Source organism: Scyliorhinus canicula, chromosome 22 (assembly GCF_902713615.1).
Source record: "Scyliorhinus canicula chromosome 22, sScyCan1.1, whole genome shotgun sequence".
In the NCBI taxonomy this organism is placed as follows: domain Eukaryota; kingdom Metazoa; phylum Chordata; class Chondrichthyes; order Carcharhiniformes; family Scyliorhinidae; genus Scyliorhinus; species Scyliorhinus canicula.
This window is the reverse complement of record NC_052167.1, coordinates 13922660-13949860: the sequence shown is the minus strand read 5'-3', so window position 1 is coordinate 13949860 and position 27201 is coordinate 13922660. Positions and strand designations below refer to the sequence as shown.

The 27201-nt window shown below is 43.5% G+C and overlaps 1 protein-coding gene across 4 annotated transcripts in view; it reads left to right on the top strand.

The window, feature by feature from the left end:
* The window catches only part of lrmda (leucine rich melanocyte differentiation associated), a 1080961-nt gene that overhangs the window by 986328 nt on the left and 67432 nt on the right, over window positions 1-27201 (top strand). For all 4 annotated transcript variants that reach the window (XM_038783193.1, XM_038783192.1, XM_038783195.1 and 1 more), the window contains one exon: window positions 1272-1359. In XM_038783193.1, coding sequence (XP_038639121.1) covers window positions 1272-1359 — 88 coding nt within the window. The remainder of the gene's footprint in view (window positions 1-1271; window positions 1360-27201) is intronic.

The window sequence follows — 27201 nt, the reverse complement described above, 5'->3', positions numbered from 1 at the left end:
TTATGACTAATTAGCAGTCTTATGACGCTTATTCCCCGTTTTATTAAAAAAAAGTAAAAGTTACAGTCTTCTGAGCCAGGGTTCCAATCTGGAACATCTCTCAGTCTAGTTATACAGCCATCTGGGATAGTAACAGCAGGCAACTGATAGTTGAAACTATCAAAAAGATGACCCTTATTAATGTTTTAACTCAACCGATAATCTCGTGCCACATTTTCACCCATTCTGGTGATTTCTCCTCCCAGCTTCACAGAACAATTCTTCAGACTCCTTAAATGGCCATGAGATGCATCTCTTTGGCCAGAGGCTGCTGTCCCTCATTTTCTGCTTGGTAGCTTGCGAGGATGTTCAGCCTTCGCCTCTCTGCTGACCACATCACCTACAGCCTATGAGACCCACACACCTCTCCTTCTATCCAAAACTTTGGAGACCAAAGGTCTGTCCACAGTCAGCCTAGCTACTCTTGCCTTTGTTTCAAGGAATTAAATGCAGCAAGTATATTTTAATAAAAGTCTATTTATTCGTGGGATGTGGGCCTCACTGGCTGAGCTAACATTTATTGCCCAACCCTAATTGCGCCTGAACTGAGTGGCTTGCTAGGCCATTTGAGAGTGAATTTAAGAGTTAACCACATTACTATTGGTCTGAAATCACATGTAGGCCAGGCCAGGCCAGGTAAGGGTGACAGATTTCCTTCCCTAAAGGACATCAGTGAACCAGATGGCTTTTTACAACATTTGACAATGGCCATCATGAAACTTTTCATTCCAGATTTTTATTACATTGAATTTAAATTTCACCATCTGCCATGGTGGGATTCACACCCAGGCCCCCAGAGCATTAGCCTGGGCCTCTGGATTACTAGCCTTGTGATAGATAACCTTTAACCTGATCCACCCTGTCCCCATGGTAACCAACCCATATTGCTGTCAGACAGAGTTCAGCAAATCACATGACTCTTCATTCCTCCATTTTGTCTTGAAATAATGAGACATTCCAAAATTATAAATTTATAAAACCTCACATTTGTAACAGAGGTCAAGAGCTGAAAGAACACTTATTTATATTATAGCCTAAGCTAAGGTTAAAAGCATAATGTGATCTGGATCAAGAGGAGGTGATTGGACGGTTTCCTAAAATCTTGTAAAGTTGGTCAACCAATTCAGGATTTGTCATCTGCCTTTGTTTGAATATGCAATCTATGGTACTGTTTAATCTTGTTACCTCTGCCACTTTCAGGCTTTATATTGGTATAACTTTTTTCCATGCAGGCCTCCAGTGACTTTGGTTCTAATTTATCAGACTTCCAGCAATACACCCCACTACCTCAAGGAAGTCGGGATGGGACTCATCACAAAGGTAACAATAGATATGGCAAAACTTGAGGTAATCATTAAGTGCCTTTCAAAGATCGAATCTTAACAAGAACTGTTAACTTGATACAAGAGGAGAATGACTTACTTAAAATGAAGACAACATAGTTTTCTTTGCGATAAAAGTATTCGTAATTTTCTCAGTTACTAATATTGCTGTTTTCTAGCCATGTATATCTGCAGCTGTTACATTTGTAGATGTATTGCTTTGACTGGCTTGGAGTAATCTATGCATCAATTCTGTTATTAGTTTTAATTGGCAATGACCTTTTATTGTCTATAGCTAATTTGTCATGATTAATTTTGATGCATACAGTCTCACTGTGAAGAGTATAATGTAGTCATTAACACTGAAATACTTGACTAATAGCTATGTTTTCTGTGTCGTAAAGGTGTGTGACTTTCTTTTAAATTGAAATTATTTATCAATTGTAATTGAGATTGTATAGGATGCTTTTCTCTGCAATAGTTATTGTGAATAATGGATGTCCTGAAGATTTATACTGTTCTGTTTGTGTTCAAATACATTACCAAGGCTGCTCCAGATCGTGTTACCACTGCCCCATCTTAAACATGCCGACGGCTTTATACCTTTAATCTTATATGCTTTATTTTGGGAATCTTGGAGCTAAAACTGTTGAATTGTGCAATGTTGACTCACTAATCAATAACTATAGGGCCAAAATTTTACGCTCCCCCCAGGCAGGTTCTGAGGTGGGGTCGGAGCATAAAACTGCATGGATGGGGGATCCTGACGCAGATACAATTTCACAGTGGGGTGGGTAGGGCCTTGTGCGGGAAACCCTCCCTTTCCCCTATCAAGGCCCTTAAGTAGCCATGTCATGGCCAGTTAAGTGCCTTTTCCCACCCAGCCTCAAAAAAGGTGGACAGGAGTCCTACCTACTGCCAATCAAGGCTCAATTGAGTGTAAAATGGCATTGGGCCTGTCAGAATAGGTGAGGATGGGTTACACACTGACTCTCAGGAAACAATTTAGGCTTAGATCTATGAATTTCAGGTGTACAATTGCCCAGCAAAGCCCAGTCTTGGGTACATATAGTAATACCTAGGGAAAATGTGAGTTGCAATAATATATTGGTATATCTGGAAGTCAACATAGTTCAAAGGGCATTTGAAACTATTCAATCCCTTTAAAATATCCACATATATTTACTTTCTTGGCTTATTGCAGCCTCTAACAGTTGTCTGAAAAAACCTTGCCCTTCTCCATAGGAAGCTCTGTCCTTTGGCTGACTGTTGGCGGGCACGGTTTAGATGTTGAATACCTGATTTTAGGCTGCAGCTGCACGGTTTGATATCATTGATTGCATGAGCATGGGATGTTGCTGGGATTGCTATTGAAATTTCCAGAATGCTGGCAGCAGCAGCAACTGGCATGGTCACACAGACTTGTGGGGCAGTTTTTAATGCTGGCAATGTAATTCCTGCCTGCTGGCTGGACAGCTGACAGAAGCTCCATGTTGCCTCCTTCGGCAAAGGCCCCGGCATTCAGTGGATCTCCTATGCGTAGATTGTCAGTGACAGGTTTACCCCGGTTTAAGGGTCCGAGGGTTGGAAATGCTGCCCATTAAGAGCTGCCAGCCATTTATAACGCAGTAGCCGTCCATTTCAGGCAACACCAGTGGCAGAGATCTAGGATAGTCAAGGAACCCAGGCCGCAGCTGAGTGAGGACAGATGGGAGTTCAGGGGGAGAGTGGGGAGGGGAGTTGGCAACAAGGGGCAGGGAAGGGATCGCAAGGGGCACCATACCACACACAGACACACACCTTCCTGATGCTGAGTACCTAGATATGACACGATTTGCTCTCCAGCCTTCCCACATGTTGACTACCTTGTCTGCTGCATTAATTACCCACTTAAGGGCCTCAGTTGGTGGCGGAGCAGGAAGGGCATCAATGAGCCTACCCATTCCAGATTTATTTAGGGAAGGGTCACCTACCAGCATCCTTCCACCCAATTCGATACACTCCCGCCTCCAAACTCACCTCAGGGGAGGGCATTAAATTCTGTCCATAGAGTCGCAAGGAAGACAATAAAGGAGACGAGGACCAATCCAGTCTTCCAGAGCAGCAGATCTTAACTCAACATGGCAGAGGAGGTATGTATCGGGAGACTGTCCTTTATCAGCTGTTGCAGCAGGAATTGGAGCTAAACACCAGGGTACTCACAGTAAACACCAGGGCCTCACAGTAACCACCAGGTACTCACAGTAACCACCAGGGTACTCACAGTAAACACCAGGGCACTCACAGTAACCACCAGGGCACTCACAGTAACCACCAGGGCCTCACAGTAACCACCAGTTACTCACAGTAACCACCAGGGTACTCACAGTAACCACCAGGGCCTCACAGTAACCACCAGGGAAGTCACAGTAACCACCAGTTACTCACAGTAACCACCAGGGTACTCACAGTAACCACCAGGGTACTCACAGTAACCACCAGGGCATTCACACTCACAGTAACCACCAGGGCACTTACAGTAACCACCAGGGCACTCACAGTAACCACCAGGGCCTCACAGTAACCACCAGGTACTCACAGTAACCACCAGGGCACTCACAGTAAACACCAGGGCACTCACAGTAACCACCAGGACACTCACAGTAACCACCAGGGCACTCACAGTAACCACCAGGACACTCACAGTAACCACCAGGGCCTCACAGTAACCACCAGGGCCTCACAGTAACCACCAGGGCCTCACAGTAACCATCAGGGCCTCACAGTAACCGCCAGTTACTCACAGTAAACACCAGGGTACTCACAGTAACCACCCGGGCCTCACAGTAAACACCAGGGTACTCACAATAAACACCAGGTACTCACAATAAACACCAGGGCACTCACAGTAACCACCAGGACACTCACAGTAACCACCAGGCACTCACAGTAACCACCAGGGCCTCACAGTAACCACCAGGGCCTCACAGTAACCACCAGGGCCTCACAGTAACCACCAGGGCCTCACAGTAACCACCAGGGCACTCACAGTAACCACCAGGGCCTCACAGTAACCACCAGGGCCTCACAGTAACCACCGGGGCCTCACAGTAACCACCAGGGCCTTACAGTAACCACCAGGGCCTCACAGTAACCACCAGGGAAGTCACAGTAACCACCAGGGCACTCACAGTAACCACCAGGGCACTCACAGTAACCACCAGGGCCTCACAGTAACCACCAGGGCCTCACAGTAACCACCAGGGCACTCACAGTAACCACCAGGGCACTCACAGTAACCACCAGGGCCTCACAGTAACCACCAGGGCACTCACAGTAAACACCAGGGCACTCACAGTAACCACCAGGGCACTCACAGTAACCACCAGGGCCTCACAGTAACCACCAGGGTACTCACAGTAACCACCAGGGCCTCACAGTAACCACCAGGGCCTCACAGTAACCACCAGGGAAGTCACAGTAACCACCAGGGCACTCACAGTAACCACCAGGGCACTCACAGTAACCACCAGGGCACTCAGTAACCACCAGGGCCTCACAGTAACCACCAGGGCACTCACAGTAACCACCAGGGCCTCACAGTAACCACCAGGGCACTCACAGTAACCACCAGGGCATTCACAGTAACCACCAGGGCACTCACAGTAACCACCAGGTACTTACAGTAACCACCAGGGCCTCACGGTAAACACCAGGGTTCACAGTAACCACCAGTTACTCACAGTAAACACCAGGGTACTCACAGTAACCACCCGGGCCTCACGGTAAACACCAGGGTTCACAGTAACCACCAGGGCACTCACAGTAACCACCAGGGCACTCACAGTAACCACCAGGCACTCACAGTAACCACCAGGGAACTCACAGTAACCACCAGGGAACTCACAGTAACCACCAGGTACTCACAGTAACCACCAGGGCCTCACAGTAACCACCAGGGCACTCACAGTAACCACCAGGGCACTCACAGTAAACACCAGGGCCTCACAGTAACCACCAGGTACTCACAGCTGTTCCTGCAGATAAGTTGCCAGTTTCCAGGCAATCATTATGATGCCCTCACACTAGACCAGCCCTCAATCTCCCCGTTGCCCTCCCCCAGCGTCCCAACTTTAATCTAAGCTGGAGAAGTATGGCTGAATCCTTGGCGACATGTTGTATCTCCACAATACCTGGCTCATAATTCCCGTCAGGTATCCAGGTTCAGATAGTTGGTGCCGATACTGTGAGTGCCAGTCATTCAGCAAGTTGTAGGCATCCGAGAATGACCTAGTCAATTGGTGCATTTGGCCTTGAAATGGTCTTGTAGGTCTTTTGTTTGCTGCATGCTAGATAACTGTGCCATTTAGAAGGTCTAAGCCTTGAAGCTGCCACATAAGTGAGAGGTTCAAGAACAAGAAGAGGGGGATGACTGGAAAGACCAGACCGAGCTTTATTCTCAGCTGACAGAGCTGTAAGGCAGCAAACATGGAAATGAGCTTGGGCACATGGATAGGAGCGAATGGAACACCCACAGGGTTTCCAAGGCAGTTCATGCTCTTCTAAGCAGACCCTCCACATGGTGCACATAACCAATGGTTCCATTATTTTACTGACTCCTTGTAATACTCTCCAATACTACTACCTCTTGGGCCTTCCTTTAACAAATCTAAGAATATGAAGTTGAACATCAGTGCAAAAAAAGGTCTAATCCATCAGTGTCTGTCCATGCTCATTTCCCTATTCCAGGGCTCCTACATAATGATTCCCCTGTCATAGGAACCTTGGAGGTGGAAGGTTGCTGATCATCCACTAAAGGCACTTGAGATGACCACAGTAAATAGCTTCAAGCAACTCTGGGCCTTGAGAGATTGGCTGCAGATGTTGTGTTTTGCTTTGACCAGAGTATTCTGGACGCACTGACCTGGAACCAATGAAAACAGGCAGTGGATGGTAAAGGATACGATATGCTTGAGAGAGGGCAAACCCTGGGCGCATTATTCCTGTTATTGATGTGTTCTCCAATCTGTGCTTCCTGCTGTCAAGTAGCTTGGCCTACCTTCCTGCAGCTTTCTGGGTAAAGAAGTCTGTTCCTCAACAACCTCCTCCACCAGGACCTTCAGTGCTGCATCTGAAATGGGAGAGGTGCTTTTCATTGACCTGTCTTCTTCTAAATTTCCTTCAAACTGTACGTGCCTATTTAGAGGCTCAAGCTGCCTTTAAATATCATCTTGGACATTTTGCTGCTCGAGTTCCCAGCAGCCAAGATGCAAATTAAAAGTGGACTTAGTGCTGCCATTCATCTGTTCCTGATATTGAGGGCGCTTGACCAAATGCATCTGTAATTGCGCCCTTGTGACTAATTAAGCATGTCAACATAGTGCCACATAGTGGATCTAGAAATGCGTGCAGAAAACATCCACACTTTAATCTCTCGATTTTAGATTTGCTTCAGCAAGTTGCTTTTTGTTTGTGAATGCACTGGCTGAAGATCAAGATTTGGTGCTGTACCCCACAGGCACTTTGGGAAGAAAGGTAGTTCTGAAATGCTGCTGAGTTAGAGACAGGCATTAGTCATCTAAAGCTCTTGTTCACATCGTAGTATGAAGAGACACAAGTGCCTGTGACATATGACTCGTAACTACTTTTTTCCCAGTTGAGAAGCACAGCATTTATTTATAATTTGATTATTTTTAAATAAAAGCACATGTCATATCCTTTTTTCAACGGTTACAAATTGTAGTCACTTGAATGCTTTCTGTTAATCTGTATCCAGAGGACTGCAAATGTATTTTGCTACAGCGTTTTATCATCAGTCATAAAGTAAAATTATTTGCTGTTCAGGTCACCTGAACGTTTTTCTAAATGCTAGATTCCTTTGTTTACAATAAAATTGAATGACAGCATTTGACAAGCATCAATTGTAAATATAATACTACAGAAGGAGACTTAATAATGTTCATGCTGTCTGCTCATTTGATGGGTTCGAGTACAAATATATCAAGGCTACAATGGGTTATTTCTCTTAATACTTGTGATGCAATTTAGAGCAGGATGTCACGAGGACCTCAATTTGGGGAAAAAAAAATCTGGTGCATTAGTTGAAGCTTTGATGAAAACAGCTACAAATTTATTGGAAATTGATAGCCCGTTAAACTATTAGACTCAAAATGCTATTTAATATAGCGACTAATACTGGGAGAGAGTAGCTATTCCTTTGTGCCATTGACCTTTCTATTGCAACATGTCTTTTGTTGTCATCACTTGTCATGCCATATGACAAAAAACGACCGCTGTTGTTTTCGGAACACTGCTATGGTGGAACTGGTGGACACTGGCAGACTTTAGAGAACCGTAATCAAATACCAAAATAGACCAGTGTATAAAACAAGAAATATGCTGGAGCATATTACCGTGCTACAATAGAATTTTGGGATTCTTATCACTTCATAAATGGCTTGAGGTATGCTTTTACAATTTACGCCACAAAAGTCCTGAGATTGAATGACAGGATTTTAGAACATTCCACTACTGCTGTTAGTTTATCCGCAGCGACCTAATAAAGCTCACATAATGGCATCAATAGAAGCATTCAAAAGGGTAGTGAATCAATTCCTGATTCAGTCGATAGATGGGGATTTGAGGTAGCAAGAAGGTGAGAAATGGTAAGATTCCAGTCCTAAATTCAGACCTGGACAGTAGAACAAGCTGGAACAACTGAGAACATTCTTCATCAAAATGTCTAATTTAATTAGTTACAGTGCTTGCTATCTGTTATCAAAGCTTTCTGTTTTAACAAAGATTTTAATAGGACTAATCAATTTAAATCGATTAAAGCTTAGTTTTTGTTTATAGGAAAATAAGACCATAAGGCATAGGAGTAGAAGTAGGCCATTCGGCCCATCGAGTGTGCTCCACCAATCAATGAGATCATGGCTGATCTGATATAATCCTGAATCCCACTTTCCCACCTTCTCCCCATAAACCTTGATTCCCTTACCGATTAAAATCTGTCTATCTCAGTGTTGAGTATACTTAACCACACAGCGTCTTTAGCCCTTTGTTGCAAAGAATTCCAGATTCACTATCCTCTGAAAGAGGATACATTGCTCCTCATCTCTGTTTTAAATAGATGACCCTTTACTCTGAGATGATGCCCTCTGGTCCTGGACTCTCCCACAAGGGGAAATCATCTCAGCATCTACCCTGTCAAGCCCCTTGGAATCCTAAATGTCTCAATAAGATTGCCTCTCATTCTTCTCAACTCCAATGAGTGCAGGCACAACCTACTCAAGCGCCCCTCATAAGAAAATCCCTCTATTCCCAGAATCAACCGAGTGGACCTTTTCTGGACTCCCTCCAATGCCAGTATATGTTTCCTTCGATAAAAGGGACCAAAACTGTTCACAATATTCCAGATGAGGTCTAACTAGTGCCTTGCATAGGGCAGCACGGTAGCATGGTGGTTAGCATAAATGCTTTACAGCTCCAGGGTCCCAGGTTCAGTTCCCGGCTGGGTCACTGTCTGTGCGGAGTCTGCACGTCCTCCCCGTGTGTGTGTGGGTTTCCTCCGGGTGCTCCGGTTTCCTCCCACAGTCCAAAGATGTGCGGGTTAGGTGGATTGGCAATGCTAAATTGCCCGTAGTGTCCTAAAATGTAAGGTTAAGAGGGGGTTGTTGGGTTACGGGTATAGGGTAGATACGTGGGTTTGAGTAGGGTGATCATTGCTCGGCACAACATCGAGGGCCGAAGGGCCTGTTCTGTGCTGTACTGTTCTATGTTCTATGTTCTATATTCTATATTGTATAGTTTTAGCAGGACTTCACTGTTTTTATACTCCGTTCCCTTTGAAATAAAGGCCAACATTCCATTTGCCTTTCCTATTTCCTGCTGAACATGCACGCTAGCTGTTTGATTTATGCACGAGGACCCCCAAATCCCTCCTTGCTGCAGTTTTCTGCCGTCTTACTTAAAATAATATAGTACAAACAAACTAGAAAGCTTTATTCTTTGTTTATATAAATCATTTTTGATAATGATCCTAGCTTAATGATAGTCAGCTACACATTTCTACTTGTTTCCATAAGGTATCCTAGCCTCTCAATATTTTTAGACTTCTGGGTTGATGCAACCTCTTCCTTCTCTATGTCTTGTATCCACCTTGCTTTTCATAAGGTGAAAATAAGCAAATCCAATTCAACCTGGCAAGTGGAATGATTTTACTTGTCAGGCGGGTGGTGAGCTTCCCATCCCATGATAAAACAATGGCCTCGGTTTTTCAGAGATCGTGTCAGGATCCCACAGAAGACCAATAAAAGCATTTTTTTTCAAAAAGGATCCCACAGAGAAAGAAAACCATGTTAGACCTGGTTCTTGTGAATTAACTATAACAAGTGGCAGTAGGAGAACATTGAGGGACCATTGAATCATGAGGTTTAGGATGGCTATTGAAAAGGACAAAGAACAATCCAGAGTGAGAACAAATAACTAGGGGAAAACCAACTTTAAGAACAAAGAAAATTACAGCACAGGAACAGGCCCTTCGGCCCTCCCAGCCTGCACCGATCCAGATCCTTTATCTAAACCTGTCGCCTATTTTCCAAGGATCTACTTCCCTCTGTTCCCCGCCCGTTCATATATCTGTCTAGATGCATCTTAAATGATGCTATCATGCCCGCCTCTACCACCCCGCTGGCGAAGCGTTCCAGGCACCCACCACCCTCTGCGTAAAAAACTTTCCACGCACATCTGCCTTAAACTTTCCCCCTCTCACCTTGAAATCGTGACCCCTTGTAATTGACACCCCCACTCTTGGAAAAAGCTTGTTGCTATCCACCCTGTCCATACCTCTCATAATTTTGTAGACCGCTATCAGGTCCGCCCTCAACCTCCGTCTTTCCAACCAAAACAATCCTAATCTACTCAACCTTTCTTCATAGCTAGCACCCTCCATACCAGGCAACATCCTGGTGAACCCCCTCTGCACCCTCTCTAAAGCATCCACATCCTTCAGTAGGGTAAGAATGGATCTGGGCCTGATAAATTGAAATCAAATTTGGCAGGCAAAATAGTAGAACATAGAACATTGCAGAAGGAGGCAATTCGGCCCATCGAGGCTGCACCGACCCACTTAAGCCCTCACTTCCACCCTATCCCCTTAACCCAATAACCCCTAACCTTTTTGGTCACTAAGGGCAATTTCTAATGGCCAATCCACCTAACCTGCACTGGTTTGGACTGTGGGAGGAAACCGGAGCACCTGGAGGAAACCAACGCAGACACGGGGAGAACTTGCAGACTCCGCACAGACAGTGACCCAGCGGGGAATCGAACCTGGGACCCTGGTGCTGTGAAGCCACAGTGCTATCCACTTGTGCTCCCGTGCTGCCCAAACTTAATAGTAACTGAATAATGGGCTGCCTTTAAAAAAAATACATGGTTCGGGTATAATCAATGGATATTCCTACAAAAGGAAAAGATAGGACAAACAAACCCAGGACTTTCTGGGTGTCAAAAATGATAGAGTTTAAGATGAAGAAGCAAAAGTGCATTTATGACAGATATCAGGCTGGATAATACAGCTGAGGCTGAGTATGGAAGGTTCAGAGGGGAGGCAAATAAGAGAAGCAAAGAAAGAGTATGAAAAGAAACTGGCAGCTAGCATAAAAGACAATGCTTTAGGGAGTGGGGGACGTAAAAAAAAAAGAATAATTCAACAAGACAATCCATGGTCACTTGGGTAAAAGAGAGTTAATTAAGGAAAGTGTTATGGCCCACCTCAGGTGTGGTTCCCCATAGTTGATCCAGGCGAGACACCTCAATTTGTCACTGTCCCACTCTCCTGGACTCGATTGAATGGATTCCTGGACAGCTGCACTGTACTTTTATCACCCAGCCTGAGTTCAAAGGTCAGATGAGAATGGTCTGGCAGCGTTTCAGTGGAGGCAAATCGGAGCAGAGTGCCAATCTGACTGCGATTCCTACTCCATGGAAGTTATAAACCAATAGAAACCAAAATGTCTGAGAAGATTCAAAATATACATTACTTTTTTTGAGATACTCATGTTTCTTTTGTGTTCTGCTGAACCCATTTGTCCTTTTGTTGATTGAAATGGCACATTCAGATTTCTAAAGGTCAAGGGCAAAATGCAATGCTTTGTGTCTGCAGTGACACCAGTGTGTGTGTGTGTAACTTTTATTTCTTGCGAGCTGCTTTGAAACTTGCTCCTGAAACCTTTCCCTTTGTTTTCAATGGACTCATAGCGAGTGCTCATCTTTTAATTGTACCATTTCACAGAAAGGAAATGGTCTTTTATTCTGCGATCACAAATAATCCTTTAGTGCTATTTTTTGCATAACTTTTTTCAGCTGAACTCGCACCTCAAAATTAATACTTTTCTCGAAAACAATAAATGGAAGAAACTCTGAGGCACTGATACCTACTGTTTTATTGATTCTAGATCCATGTTATTTGAGCTTGTGAAATTGAACCTATGTTAGTTTATAGTTTAATGGATTTTTCTAGTTGTTCATCTCTCACGTGTCAGGGTCATTCACACCTGGTTCGCAGTGGCTAGTCTGTATTTTAATAGCATTAGTTCTCAAGATCTCACTTACTTGATTACGGTGAAGTACTTATGCTGTACACTCAGTTGTAATAATAATTTCAGTTGCAATTTGTGAAAGTGACAACTAATGTTCATGTTTTCTTTCCTATGGCATTGTTCACTTGAATATACCACGTTTCACCACTTGCACATACGGAGTATTTTGGTTCTGAGAATACATTCCACCAAAATTGTAATTTGATGTATTTGAGCCAAATTGACTGTGACAGAAAGTAAAGCTATAGGAAACAATATGATCCCATGGATAAATGAATATTAAAAATATATAGCCTTTTGATTTGAGGTCTTACACTCTGTTACAGAAGTAATGGAGATGGGAGGCACGGTGGCACAATGGTTAGCATTGCTGATTACAGCACTGAAGACCCAGGTTTGATCCCGACCCAGGGCCACTGTCCGTGCGGAGTTTGTACATTCTCTCTGTGTTTGCGTGGGTTTCACCCCACAACCCAAAGATGTGCAGGTTAGGTGGATTGGCCACACTAAATTGTCCCTTAATTGGAAAAAAATAATTGGGTACTCTAAATTTATTTAAAAAGTAATGGAGTCATGAAAATGATATGGATAAGTGAGGTATAGATTAGTTAGTGCCAATGTGTTGTCACTGTTACAACTCCTGGAATGGATAATAAGAGATAATCTACCTATCAAGTAAGAATTGTGCATTTCTGTTAAATTGCAGGAAAGAACATTAAAGAGTTTGTATTTATGTAACATCTTTCATGAAGGGCAGCATGGTAGCACAGTGTTTAGAACAGTTGCTTCACAGCTCCAGGGTCCCAGGTTCGATTCCGGCTTGGGTCACTGTCTGTGCGGAGTCTGCACGTTCTTCCTGTGTCTCCGGGTGCATCCGGTTTCCTCCTACAGTCCAAAGATGTGCAGGTTAGGTGGATTGGCCATGGTAAATTGCCCTGAGTGTCCAAAAAGGTTAGGTGGGATTATTGGGTTACGGGGATAAGGTGGAGGCGTGGGCTAAAGTGGGGTGCTCTTTACAAGAGCCGGTGCAGACTCGATGGGTCGAATGGCCTCTTTCTGCATTGTAAATTCTATGATTCTATGAACTCAGACATTCAAAAGTGTTTCACTGTCATTTGAGTGAGATAGAATCATCGTCTTGTAGGCAAACGAGAGTCAATCTACCGATACTAAGATCCCAAATAGCAATGAGAAAAATGATCAGTTAATTTGTTTTAGCCGTGTTTGTTGTTGGGTGAATGTTGGCAAGGACACTAGAACTCCCTGATTTTTGGAATTTATCGCATTAGACTTTTATGCCGACTGGAGTCAGTCTTGATTTGGAGGTGACTCTCATCTCTGAGTCAGAATGTTATTGGTACAAGTCTTACTCCAGGGTCTTGTGCACATAATCTAAACGGACATCCCAATGCAGAGTGTGGAGAGTGTTGGCCTGTTGCATAAAATATTCAACCAAAGACATGTCTTCCCGACCCCCCCCCCCCCCCCCCCCAAAAAGGACAGAAAATAGCCCTTATTTAAATGAGAGAAGGGGAGTTTGCTTGATATCTTGCTGAACAAGTATCTTTTAACCAATATAAGTAAAAAAAGGTTTCTGACATTCATTGATGTTTACAGAACCTTGAAGTGTACAAATTGGCTGGGCTGCTTTGTTTGCCTACAGTTCTGTGCTGTACTGTGCTATGTTCTATAATGGCAGTCAGTGCACTTTTTAATAATGATTATTATAAAGATTATTATAGGAGCAATTGGTTGCCATGATGCACTTTGATGCATCCTGATATTGTGGAAGGTCCTGAATTAATGCAACTTCTTCCTTTTACTGGATCAGGCAGGTAGAACTTCAATTCAAAATCTCGGCATTGGCAGTACAACTCCTCCACAGCATTGCATAAAAGGTAGAAATAAATGAGACAATAACAGCCACAAAGATTAAAGGGGAAATGTCTTTTTGGTAAGGGAATACGTACACATATTTAACTCTGGTGGTGAAGTATGGGCAAGAACTTGTGGCGTAATCTTTTGAATAATGAAAATACCATCAAGGAACATGAGCAATCAAGGGTATAGCTGGTTTAGCACACTGGGCTAAATAGCTGACTTGTAAAGCAGACCAAGGCACGCCAGCAGCACGGTTCAATTCCCGTACCAGCATCCCCGAACAGGCGCCGGAATGTGGCGACTAGGGGCTTTTCACAAAAACTTAATTGAAGCCTACTTGTGACAATAAGCGATTTTCATTTCATTTCATTCATACTTAACATCACAAAAACATGTTGCTTCACTGGCTTGGAGCGGCACAGTGGATCAGAGGTTAGCACTGCTGCCTCACAGTACCAGGGACCCGGGTTCAATTCTGACCTCGGGTGACTGTGTGGAGTTTGCAAATTCTCCCAGTGTTTGCGTGGGTTTCCTCCGGGTGCTCCAGTTTCCTCCCACAGTCCAAAGATGTGCAGGTTAGGTGGAATGGCTGTGCTAAATTGCCTTAGTATCAAAGGTTAGGTTATGGAGATAGAGGGGGGAATTGGGCCGAGGTGGGGGTGGCCTGTCAAAGCGTCAGTGTAGGCTCAATGGCCCATTGGTCTCCTCCTGCATTGCAGTGGTTCTATGGGTGCTCCGGTTTCCTCCCACAGTCCAAAGATGTTCAGGTTAGGTGGATTGGCCATGATAAATTGCCCTTGGTGTCCAAAATTGCCCTTAGTGTTGGGTGTGGGGTTACTGGGTTATAGGGATAGGGTGGAGGTGTTGACCTTGGGTAAGGTGCTCTTTCCAAGAGCCGGTGCAGACTCGATGGGCCGAATGGCCTCCTTCTGCACTGTAAATTCTATGATCATCTATGATGATTCTATTCTATCATTCAGATAATTGTTGGGAAGCAAATTTAGAATAAACTCCTGAATTAAATATCAAATGTGTACCAATCATAGCCTAACCCAACAATATCCTCTTTACTAGCTAACAGATTAGAAACTAGTCAAAAATGGAATATAAAATGAAGTCCATCATCAAATTCATTTTCATGTGTGCTGAGATTCAATCCTGAGATTAAATGCCCAGAACAATTTGTAGAAATGTGTTAAAAGACTTGGGCTCCTAGATATAACAATCTCAAAATAATTATTAATTTCAGGAAGTAATGAATCTAGATTACAATGTAGATCTATTTTCTAATGTTATAGATGGACAGTCAGGGATCTATTATAGATAGTTATAGGTAGGTGCAAATGCCTATTTTGAAGTTTGCTACCGACACAAAACTTTGTGGGAATGTGAATGGTGAGGACGCTGGTAAGAGGCTACAGGGTGATTTAGACAAGTGGGCAAAAACAAGGCAGATAGAGTATAATGTTGATAAATCTGAAGTTATCTACTTTGGACAGAAAAACAGAATGGCAGAGTATTGTTTAAATGTTGATAGATTGGGGAATGTTGATGTACAAAGGGACCTGGGTGTCCTAGTACACCAATTATTGAAAGAAAGCAGCTCGGAAGGCAAATGGTATGTTGGCCATCATTCCTTATCTAAGAAAGGGTACACTTGCCATAGAGGGAGCCCAGCAAAGGTTCACCAGACTAATTTCTGGGATGGTAGGACTGTCGTATAAAGAGAGATTTGGTCGACAGGGCCTTTATTCACTGGAATTTAGAAGAAAGCAGGGAGGATTGAAATGTATAAAACTCTGATAGGGCTGGATACAAGGATGTTCTTTCCTCTGACTGGGGGTGGTGGTCTAGAACAAGGAGTCACAGTCTTACAACACAGGATAGGCCATTTAGGACTGATATGAGGAGAAACCTCTTCATGCAGATGATGTGAACCTGTGGTATTCTCTGCCACAGAAGACTGTGGACGCCAAGTCACGGAATATATTTAAGAAGGAAATAGATATATATCTCAATTCTAAAGGTGTCAAGAGGTATGGGGAGATTGTGGGAGTATGGTGTTGAAAAAGAGTAGCAGCCATGATCATATTGAAAACATGAAAGTTTTACCGTCAACATATCTAAGGGCAAAATAGCCAATCCTGCTCCTATTTTCTATATTTCTATTTGCTTTGAAGGCAGAAAAATACCATGATGTATTAGTTTGAATATGTCTCCTTAGTGTTTTAATTAAACACAATCTGTTTGACTGAGACAGAAGAACAAATCCATCTGCAGGATGGAGTGTGTGAGCAAAGGTGGAGCTGCTGAATGTGAAGTTGTTTACAACCATAATGAATCTAGCTGGTCTCTCTTTATCATTATTAGGATCCTCAATTACAAAATGAGATAAAAGTGAGTTTATCCAGTGGGCAATGGAGCTATATAGACCAACCCATGCTAAATTAAGACAATCAACCAGAAATAGCAATTTAGCATCAATAGTACAGACTTCAAAGGGGGAATAGACAGACCAGGGGAATGTTGAGAGATATAATTGCTGTGCTCAAGATTCTGAAGCAACAAGATAATGGAGATTATGACAAATGATTTTGCTGTGCTAGAATAGGAAAACCAGAGGACACAATTGCACTTGAACCGGGGGGGGGGGAGAATCTGTAGATGCAAATCTAATATGCTGAAACGGCGGCCTGAATCTTCCAATCAGGAGCAATGCTGCCATCCATTATCGCTGTCAGTGAAAATTTTCCCAACCTCACTCTGCTACCCATTTCCTCTTGGATCTTCTGATCCTGGCTGAAAGCAAAATGGGCTGTGAATTGTCTCCTGGGAAATTCCAGCGGATTGTAGTAGGGTCACGGGAAGCAAGGAGAAGCCCACGGTTTATGGCATTAACTGCCATTTTCTGGCAAATATTTGAAAGTCCAGTCTTTTAGTCTTTCAATGAATGAGTGTTTGTTTGTGAATGTATAATGAATTGGGTGAGTGAATGAGTAGGTGGGCGGGGTGCATGGATTAGTCTGTGATCGGCCCAGAAGGGCAGCCAGGGTGGGGGGAAGGGGAGGTGTGGGGGGTGATGGTGGTGGGAAAGAGTGGTGGCGGTGATTGAGGAGGCCTGTAGTGGAGTTACCCAGATGTTAGCCCAGGTTTGAAATTATCTAACATTTCCTAGATAACTATCATTGTATAATTGCATATCTGTCCCAAGTTGGCGACTCTACCTCAGAGTTGGAAACATTTGCACAGCGTCCCAGGCAGCCGGGAAGTGTTCATCAGATTTGAAACTCCCCAGAGAATTCCCACATATGTCTGCACATCAGGACCAATATTGAATGAATGGTGTTGAAGGTGCAACTTTTATTTTTATAGATCTAACTCATTCCTTGTTCCCCTTCACCGGCTGCTGCTTACGGCTTTTCTGTCTCCATCGGCATCTCCATCGCTACACTACTGGGAAGGTGCCTGGTCTGAGCTTATTTTAATCCAAGGACCAAATCCCTGTGGTGCTATTCAAATGGTTGGGGTGTATTCATCCATCTTGCTGTTCTCTTGCTGACTAACATCATGTGACCAACCTACTCGTGTATCCAACATGTCAAGGACACAATTTTGGCAGTCAAATTACTGCCTGATGGTTTGTAGAAAATGTAACCAATATGTTTGCACAAGCTGTCTTTCATTTTAAATGTAAGATTCTAAGACCGTATGAAGTTTACTCAAATGACCAAATGCTTCAGGTAATTAATCATATCTTCAGTACTGTTTGTTCACAATGTTCCTTTTGGTAGAAGTCACATTCTGGCTCTCCTGCACAACCTCACTGTTCCCTCCCCCTCTATCATTTTATTGATATTCCCCTTGAGTCTCTGGTCACAGGTTTCCTCGGGGTGATATCAATTTATAAGTGAGCTTAGAAAGTGAGTAACATGAGTAGTTGTTTGACCCAAATCTCTTTTCAACAGCAGAAGAAGCTAGTGTAGTTATGTGCCACTGCATCGCTGCCTGGATACCAGTGTGTCAGTATACAAAAGACCCGTGGTACAGTGCCATATAAATCTGGCAAACAAACAATTTATTTTCCAATGAGCCCTGAAATAAACTTTCTGCCGAGACCATGGCCGTTTTGAAAACAGCCCTCAAGTGAATTCAGGAATATAAAGCTCTGGTTGGTTTCAAGTTGGTTGAACAAAATCGAGAGGTGCAAAAGGTCTGCAAAATAATTGACAGTTCAGTCAGTTTGTTGTTTTTGGGGCTACTTCGGTCTGGAAAGTATCAGAATGCATAAGCAATTTGTGTTTAACTTAGATCATTATAATGGGTAAGTAACATCGTCTGATCATATTAATAATATGTCAAGCCATCAGAATAAGCAAAAATAATTTGTGACACAGTTGAGATTAACAAAAAAAAATGTAATAATAGAAACTAACGTTCACCCTGCTCGAAGGAATTTGATCAAGGCTGTTTGAGGTTGCTTATAATGAAAGTCATTTCTTGAACACATCAATTCAGTCAATGAAATGTCACCAGTCAGATAGCAAGATATATCAACTGGAATGCCACTAGAAAGGTCCTAGATATGGAATGAATTTTGAAGAAGTAACTATTGAGGAACAGTCTATATGGGCTTTAAATGTCAATATCTTTTTTTTAATACATTCCTTATTTTGATGTAGGTGAACATGTTTGGTCAATTAGACCAGACTGTAGCTTTCCTTCTCACACTAACGTTTGAGCGTTGTACACCGATGGGACTAGTTGAATAACACATTTCAAAAGCATTTTAATCCATTGGTATATTTTGGTCTGATGCCACATATGGAACTGATCAACTGATATTAATTTGATGCGACTGTTACCATTTGGGCTTTCTCTTAACAATTTTAACTTGCGCTTACAGCAAAAAGGCACTTTGTATACCACTGGCATTTCCAATTACCTGAAACTTGCTAACTTATATAAGATGTGAAAGGGATAATGTGTCACAGGTCCAACAACTGTTCTTTTGCCACAATCTTAAGTACTACCAAGTTCTTCTGTACATTCTGTGAGGTGATAAATGTCATGGGCAGCATGGTGGCACAGTGGTTAGCACTGCTGCCTCACCGCTCCAGGGTTCAATTCCGACCTCGGGGAACTGCGGAGTTTGCACGTTCTCCCCGTGTCTGCGTGGGATTCCTCCGGGTGCTCTGGTTTCCTCCCACAGTCCAAACATGTGCAGATTAGGTGGATTGGCGGCCGTTAGGACGCGCGACAACGCAGAATCGCCGAGCAGAAACTTATAACCAAGTTCCGCACACATGAGTGCGACCTCAACCAGGACCTGGGATTCATGTTGCATTACATTCATCCCCCACCATCTGGACTGGGCTTGCGAAATCCTCCCAACTGTCCTGGTTTGAGACAATTCACACCTCTTTAACCTGGGGTTACCCCTATCTCTGGATCTGTAAAGACTTAATTACCTGCAAATGCTCGCATTCTAAGCATTTTCTGGCATCTTTGAATTTGTCTATATAGATGTTTCTGGAACATACCTCTTCATTAACCTGAGGAAGGAGCAGTGCTCTGAAAACTAGTGTTGAAACAAACCTGTTGGACTTTAACCTGGTGTTGTAAGGCTTCTTACTGTGCTCACCCCAGTCCAACGCCGGCATCTCCACATCCAAAAGGTTAGGTGGGGTTATGGGGATTGGGTGAAGGTGTAGGGTTAAGTGGGGTGCTCTTTCCGAAGGCTGGTGCAGACTCGATGGGCCGAATCATAGATTATCATAGAATTTACAGTGCAGAAGGGGGCCATTCGGCCCATCGAGTCTGCACCGGCCCTTGGAAAGAGCACCCTACCCAAGGTCAACACCTCCACCCTATCCCCATAACCCAGTAACCCCACCCAACACTAAGGGCAATTTTGGACACTCAGGGCGATTTATCATGGCCAATCCACCTAACCTGCACATCTTTTGGACTGTGGGAGGAAACCGGAGCACCCGGAGGAAACCCACGCACACACGGGGAGGATGTGCAGACTCCGCACAGACAGTGACCCAAGCCGGAATCGAACCTGGGACCCTGGAGCTGTGAAGCAATCGTGCTATCCACAATGCTACTGTGCTGCCCTTCTGCCTCCTTCTGCACTGGTTGGGGCTGGTTTAGCTCACTAGGGGCTGGTTTAGCTCACTCGGCTAAATCGCTGGCTTTTAAAGCAGACCAAGCAGGCCAGCAGCACGGTTCGATTCCCGTACCAGCCTCCCCGGACAGGCGCCGGAATGTGGCGACTAGGGGCTTTTCACAGTAACTTCATTGAAGCCTACTCGTGGCAATAAGCGATTTTCATTTTCACTGTAAATTCTGCACCATCAGACTGTATCACTCAGACCAAAATTCAGTCAAATTTATTTGCACGGTGATTGCAAAAACGCAGAAAAAACCATGAAGAAATTAGAAGGCCAATAAGTGACTGATTTTTTTCAACTGTTTCAAAGGAATGAAGGAGTGCTAAATCTTTACAAGTTCTTTGCAATGAAAGGCTCCAAGGTAAATGCCGCTTTTCTAATATGGCAATAGGCTATCATAAAAGGGGTCTTAAAATCTCCACAGGAAAATCCTGCCAGGTATTACACAACTTTCAGAGACTTTCAAAGACCAACTTCTCTGATCAAATCAAAGAGATTCTTTGTTAGTCAAGCAATCGTATATTATTTATTTTGACAAGTTGAGGCTTTTTTTCGTACGTCCTTTGATATCAAGGATGACAGCCAAAATATATCACCTCATTTCCTGCAGTGAGTCCCATGATAACTGAGGAGAATGATTTTTGCTGCAAATGAGTATCCACAGAATGAGCAGTGAGTTCTTGATACACCAGGTTGGAATCTTGATATTTCAGTTGAGGTTTGCTCGGCTGGCATCAGTAATGGAACCAGCAGGAGAGGCGTCCCTGGATTTTTCCACCCTGCTTCCTTATCTTGCCCAAATTGTTCACATTTCTGGGTGTATATTTTGTACTGTTTTAGAGTAAATCTAAGCAGTTTTTAAAATCTAAAATAGCAGCAAAATTCAGCAGATGCTGGAATCCAAAACAAAAACTAAGAATGCTGGGAAAACTCAGCAAGTCTGGCAGCATCTGTGGGGAGAGAAAATGGAGTTAACGTTTCGAGTCCATATGACTCTTCTTCAGGGCTAATGAGAGGGGAAAATGTGTTGGATATGTTGCATAAGAGGAGCTGGAACAGATAGAAGAGTAGCAGAAGGTCAGTGATTAGTGCGAGCTGGGAGAGATTGCATCAAACCTAACCACATCTTTGGACACGAAGGGGCAATTTAGCATGGCTAATCCACCTAATCTGCATATTTTTGGATTGTGGAAGGAAACCGGAGGAAACCCACACAGACATGGGGAGAAAGTGCAAACCCCACACAGACAATCTCCCGTGGCCGGAATTGAACCTGGGTCCATGGTGCTAACTCTGAGCCACCATGCCACCCATGTGTCTACAAATTAAATTATTCCTCCTAAGTAATGTTAAATGGCATTTTTTATGCCTTGAACTTGAAAAACACACAGGATCTGCCATACAAACTGGCGCTGATTACTTTTAGTTCAGGGCGTAGCATCAGAAATGACAGTTCAGTAATTTCGTCCCCACAGAAGTAAGCTATCTCTTGGTAATTTTGTGGATTGTTTTTCTTCCCTGACACCAAGAAGAAAACACTTCAGTCTCGTCAATTCAAAACATGTTGTTCCATCTATCGTAACATCAAACAGAATATTCCTGTTGAGGTATGGCAGAGCCTTGCTTCTTTCACATTCCAGTTCCAAATTGCTAACTATATGTATGCATCCAAATTCCTCACCTCAGCGTGATGGTTCTGTTGCAACTGTTCAACTGTTTAATTTCTGAGAGGGTTTATGCAGAATGTTCACTGGATAAAACATGGTGCATAAATTGTTCAAAGCAACCAATTGCCAGGACAGGGATGTGGAAGAAAGGTATTATAATGGAGCTCTTTAACGTATCTCTCGAGTTCCTGTATGCATATCTATGCTATCGTTAAGGATATCAAAAAAATTATTTATTGGTAATAGGTCCAGTTGTTATATACCAGAAGCCTGAACTAATGATCCAGAGACATGAATTGAAATCTCACCATTCTAGCTCGGGAATTAAACTCAGTTAATGAAATAAATCTCGAATAAAAAGGTAGTATCGGTCATGGTGACCATGAATCTAGCAGATGGTCATAAAAACACACCTGGATCACGAGGGAAAGAAAACTGCCACCCTCAGATAATATGGTCTGTATGTGACGCCAGGTCCATAGCAGTGGTTGACTTTAAATAGGGGCTGGTTTAGCACAGTGGGCTAAACAGTTGGCTTGTAATGCAGAACAATGCCAGCAGCGCAGGTTCAATTCCTGTACCAGCCTCCCCGAACAGGCACCGGATTGTGGCGACGAGGGGCTTTTCACAGTAACTTCATTGAAGCCTACTTGTGACAATAAGGGATTATTATTATTATAATTAATTGACCTCTGGGGGAAAAAATATGAAATGGGATAGAACACCTGGCATCAAGCTGGACATGAGGCATGTCAAAGGCCCAAAACACCCTGCAAAAACATCCTCCCTAATGTCTGGGTACTTGCACCAACATTTGGAGAGCTGTTCCAAATACTAAACAAGTAACAGCCTGACGTACTCACAGAATCAAACCAACATCCCAGACTCCTCCATCACCATCCCTGGATGGGTCCTGTCCCTCAAGGACTGCTGTAAATATAACGGCACTAAAACACGTTCAGTCATACTGTAATTGGGCTCTAATTCAACTCCTTGGTGCAAAGACTGAAGTTTTTTTCATACAACTGTAGCTTTTTCCTGTGGTTCATTCTCAATTACCCAAATTCAAGGAAGGAAGCTTTCAGAGTGTCAAAACTTAAAATGATAATTTTCTCCAAAAGAAATGTTTTCCTGCTTCACCAGAAGTGATTTCATCCACAAGGGAGGAAGCTTTTTAATTGTATATCACAACGCTATTTAGTAGTACAGGTGAGTAACCTTTACCTGTAAATCCGAAAACATCCAAAAACCACACTTTCTTTTTTTAAACCTCGTCGATATTTAGTGTGGGAAGTCGGTAACCAATGCTGACGTAAGACTAATAAGACATAGGAGCAGAATTACGCCAGTCGGCCCATCGAGTTCGCTCCGCCATTCAATCATGGCTGATATTTTCTCATCCCCATTCTCCTGCCTTCTCCCCATAACCCTGATTCCCTTATGAATCAAGAACCTATCTATCTCTGTCTTAAAGACACAGTGATTTGGGCTCCACAGCCTTCTGCGACAGAGTTCCACAGATTCACCACACTCTGGCTGAAGAAATTCCTCCTCATCTCAGTTTTAAAGAATCGTCCCTTTAGTCTGAGATTGTGTCCTCTGGTTCTAATTTTTCCTACAAGTGGAAACATCCTCTCCACGTCCACTCTATCCAGGCCTCGCAGTATCTTGTAAGTTTCAATAAGATCACCCCTCATCCTTCTAAATTCCAACGAGTACTGACCCAGAGTCCTCAACCGTTCCTCATACAACAAGTTCTTCATTCCAGGGATCATTCTTGTGAACCTCCTCTGGACCCTTTCCAAGGCCAGCACATCCTTCCTTAGATACGGGGCCCAAAACTGCTCACAATATTCCAAATGGGGTCTGACCAGAGCCTTCTATAGCCTCAGAAGTACATCCCTGATCTTGTATTCTAGCCCACTTGACATGAATGCTAACATTGCATTTGCCTTCTTACCTGCCGACTGAACCTGTGCATTAACCTTATAGAATCGTGAACAAGGACTCCCAAGTCCCTTTGCACTTCTGATTTCCTAAGCATTTCCCCATTTAGAAAATAGTCTATGCCCAAATTCCTCCTTCCAAAGTGCATAACCTCACACTTTTCCATATTGTATTTCATTTGCCACTTCATTGCCCACTCTCCTAGCTTGTCCAAATCCTCTGCAGCCCCCTTGCTTCCTCAATACTACCTGTCCCTCTACAGATCTTTGTATCATCTGCAAACTTAGCAACAGTGCCTTCAGTCCCTTCCTCCAGATCATTTATGCATATTGTGAAAAGTTGTGGGCCCAGCACAGACCCCTGAGGCACACTGGTCACCGGCTGCCATCCTGAAAAAGACCCCTGTATCCCCACTCTCTGCCAGTCAACCAAACCTCTATCCATGCCAGGATCTTACCCTTAACACCATGGGCTTTTAACTTATTTAACAGTCTCCTATGCAGCACCTTGTCAAAGACCTTCTGGAAATCTGAATAAATCACGTCCACTGGTTCTCCTTTGTCTAACTTTCTTGATACCTCCTCAAAGAACTCTAACAGATTTGTCTAAGATGACCTCCCTTTGACAAAGCCGTGCTGACTCAGTCCTATTTTACCATGCACTTCCAAGTACTTTGCGATCTCATCTTTAATAACAGACTCTAAAATCGTACCAATGACCGAAGTAAGGCTAATCAGCCTATAATTCCCCGTCTTCTGCCTCCCTCCCTTCTTAAACAGGGATGTTACATTAGCCACTTATTGCTTTTTTAGTTGTCCTCTGCTCGCTTTTAAAGGCTTCCCAATCCTCTTGCTTCCCACTGTTCCTCGCCACTTTCTATGCTTTTTCTTCAGCTTTTATGCTGTCCTTGACATCCCTCGTCAGCCATGGATGCCTTGTCCTCCCCTTAGCCCCCCTTAGTGAGCAGCACGGTTGCACAGTGGTTAGCACAATTGCTTCACAGCTCCAGGCTCCCAGGCTTGATTCCCGGCTTGGGTCAGAGTCTGTGCAGAGTCTGCATGTTCTCCCCGTGTTTGCGTGGGTTTCCTCCGGGGGCTCCGGCTTCCTCCCACAGTCCAAAGATGTGCAGGTTAGGTGGATTGGCCGCGCTAAATTGCCCTTAGTGTCCAAAATTGTCCTTAGTGTTGGGTGTGGTTACTGGATTATGGGGATAGGGTGATGTGGGGCTGGGTGGGGTGCTCTTTCCAAGAGCCAGTGCAGACTCAATGGGCTGAATGGCCTCCTTCTGTACTGTAAATTCTATCTACCTATCTATCTTAGCATGTTTCCTCCTCCTTGGGATGAATTTCTGTTGTGCCTCTGTAATAACCCCTTAAAAACTCCTGCCATTGCTGTTCCACTGTCTTCCCTGCTAGTCTCCTTTTCCAATCAACTCTGGCCAGCTCCTCCCTCATTTCTTTGTAGTTACCCTTATTTAATTGTAATACCATTAAATCTGATTGCAGCTTCTCCCTCTCAAACTGCAGGGTAAATTCTATCACATTGTGGTCTCTGCTCCCTAAGGGTTCCTTCACCTTAAGTTCCCTAACCAAATCTGCCTCATTACACATCACCAAATCCAGAATTGCCTGTTCCCTAGTAGGCTCTGTCACAAGCTGCTTGAAAAAAACCATCTCTTAGACATTCCACAAATTCATTTTCTTGGGATCCACTATGACCCGAACCAACATGAACTTCATCAACCGCACCCAACCGTTGTTATTCAGTGGTGCATCTTAATATACTTTAGACTATATCCAGCCATTAGGCTTAGGCCATTGTAAAGTAAGTAGGCCTAGGTCTATATGTGGTATCTGAAAAGCAAAATGATCAGAAATCCGCAAGGGATTGGATAAAGGATACTCAACCTGTATAATAATCAGGCAGTGGAAATTTAGTAGAATTGCATGCCATTTTATTCAGCACAATCTCCTTTTCAGCTGTTGTGTGTTATACTTGTGATGAACAGTATTAATAACTGCTGTAAACGGTACCTGACCTTTAATACCTTGCCCCTTTAAGATGCTTGGAACCCTGGGAGACTCCGCCTCTGGCTACGCCCCCAGGAAACGGTATATAGGATAAGGCTCCATGTGGTGAGCACACTTCTCTCGGATGCTGTTCAGTTCTCTGTAGATTAAAGCCTTTTGATTACCGACCTCGCTCTTGCGTCGTAATTGAGGGTGCCTCAATACTCAAATAAGTTTTCATGGGGGGGGCAGCACGTTGGCGCAGTGGTTAGCACTGCTGCCTCATGGCGGCGAGGACCCGTGTTCGATCCCGGCCCCAGGTCACTGTCCCTGTGGAGTTTGCACATTCTCCCCGTTTCTGCTTGGGCCTCACCCCCACAACCCAAAACGACGTGCAGGGTAGGTGAATTGGCCACGCTAAATTGCCCCTTGATTGGAATAAAAGAGTTGGGCATGCTAAATTTTTTTTTTATAAAATAAATTGCCATTTTGAATTTAGATAGGGAGAGATAATCATCATATTCCTCTCATTTTAATGCCCCCATTACGAAAAATGACAAATCAGATTGCCATGTCAAATTCCAGATCAGGTTGCATTTCTTGTCATAAAATGGCACATTAAAATCTGGCCTTGGACAGTTATTTTAAATAAATGAAAGTAGTTTTAAAAATATGTTATAAGAGAAAGGTTCTTGAAGAAACATGATCCAGGTGTTTGTAATACTGAAAGATACGGATAATATAAATACCACTAATTTATAAATAATTGTCAAACCAAAAGACAGAGGTACAAGGTTGAAAAGTCTTAAGTGAGTGTAATTGTGTTATTCTGCCCAAGTGCAGGAAAGATATTTCATGGTCTGTAAACTCATTCCTTTCACTTCTTTAAAATGAGAGAAATGTAGTTCGTTTCATACCACCGCACATCTTTGTTTTCCACTGGGGAATAGTGAAGAAGTGTTGCAAGGATTGACAAGGTCATTAACAACCTGTTTGAACCGTGTTCTTCTGTGGCGAACAAGTCCAGGAGCGTGACTTGAGCCTGGAGCTTTGACTCAGAGGAAGTGGTGCTACCTCTCCTTAGACACAAGACCTTTGGCAGTAATATTGTTCCACTCCTATAACTATGGAAATGCCAGTTAGATTTGAATAATATAGTTTATAATTTTACATCAATATATCAAAGTAGTGTGACATTACCTTTTAATTACCTGGTTTTGGGAAGGGGAGTGCAAGAAAGAACATCAAAGTTTTACTAGTTGGAGCTTTTTCATCTCCCACTGAATCCAATAAAGTATAAATCTTTCATGATCTGCAACACAGAATGTGGGATCTGAGTGGGTTTCTCCCATTTCATTTAATATCTTTGTGCACAGGCAGTTACAGGTCAACGTCATCAGAATAGTGTCATGATAGCCAGGGAGGTGGGATGGAAGTTTTTGGAAATGGGAGGAGAAGGGGATTAAGACGCTAAAAGATTTGTTTCTTAGGGGTCGGTTTGTAGGATTGAGGGAGCTGGAAGCGAAGTATGGGCTGGAGCAGGTTCGAGACTTTGCCAGGAAGGGGATACAGAGCTT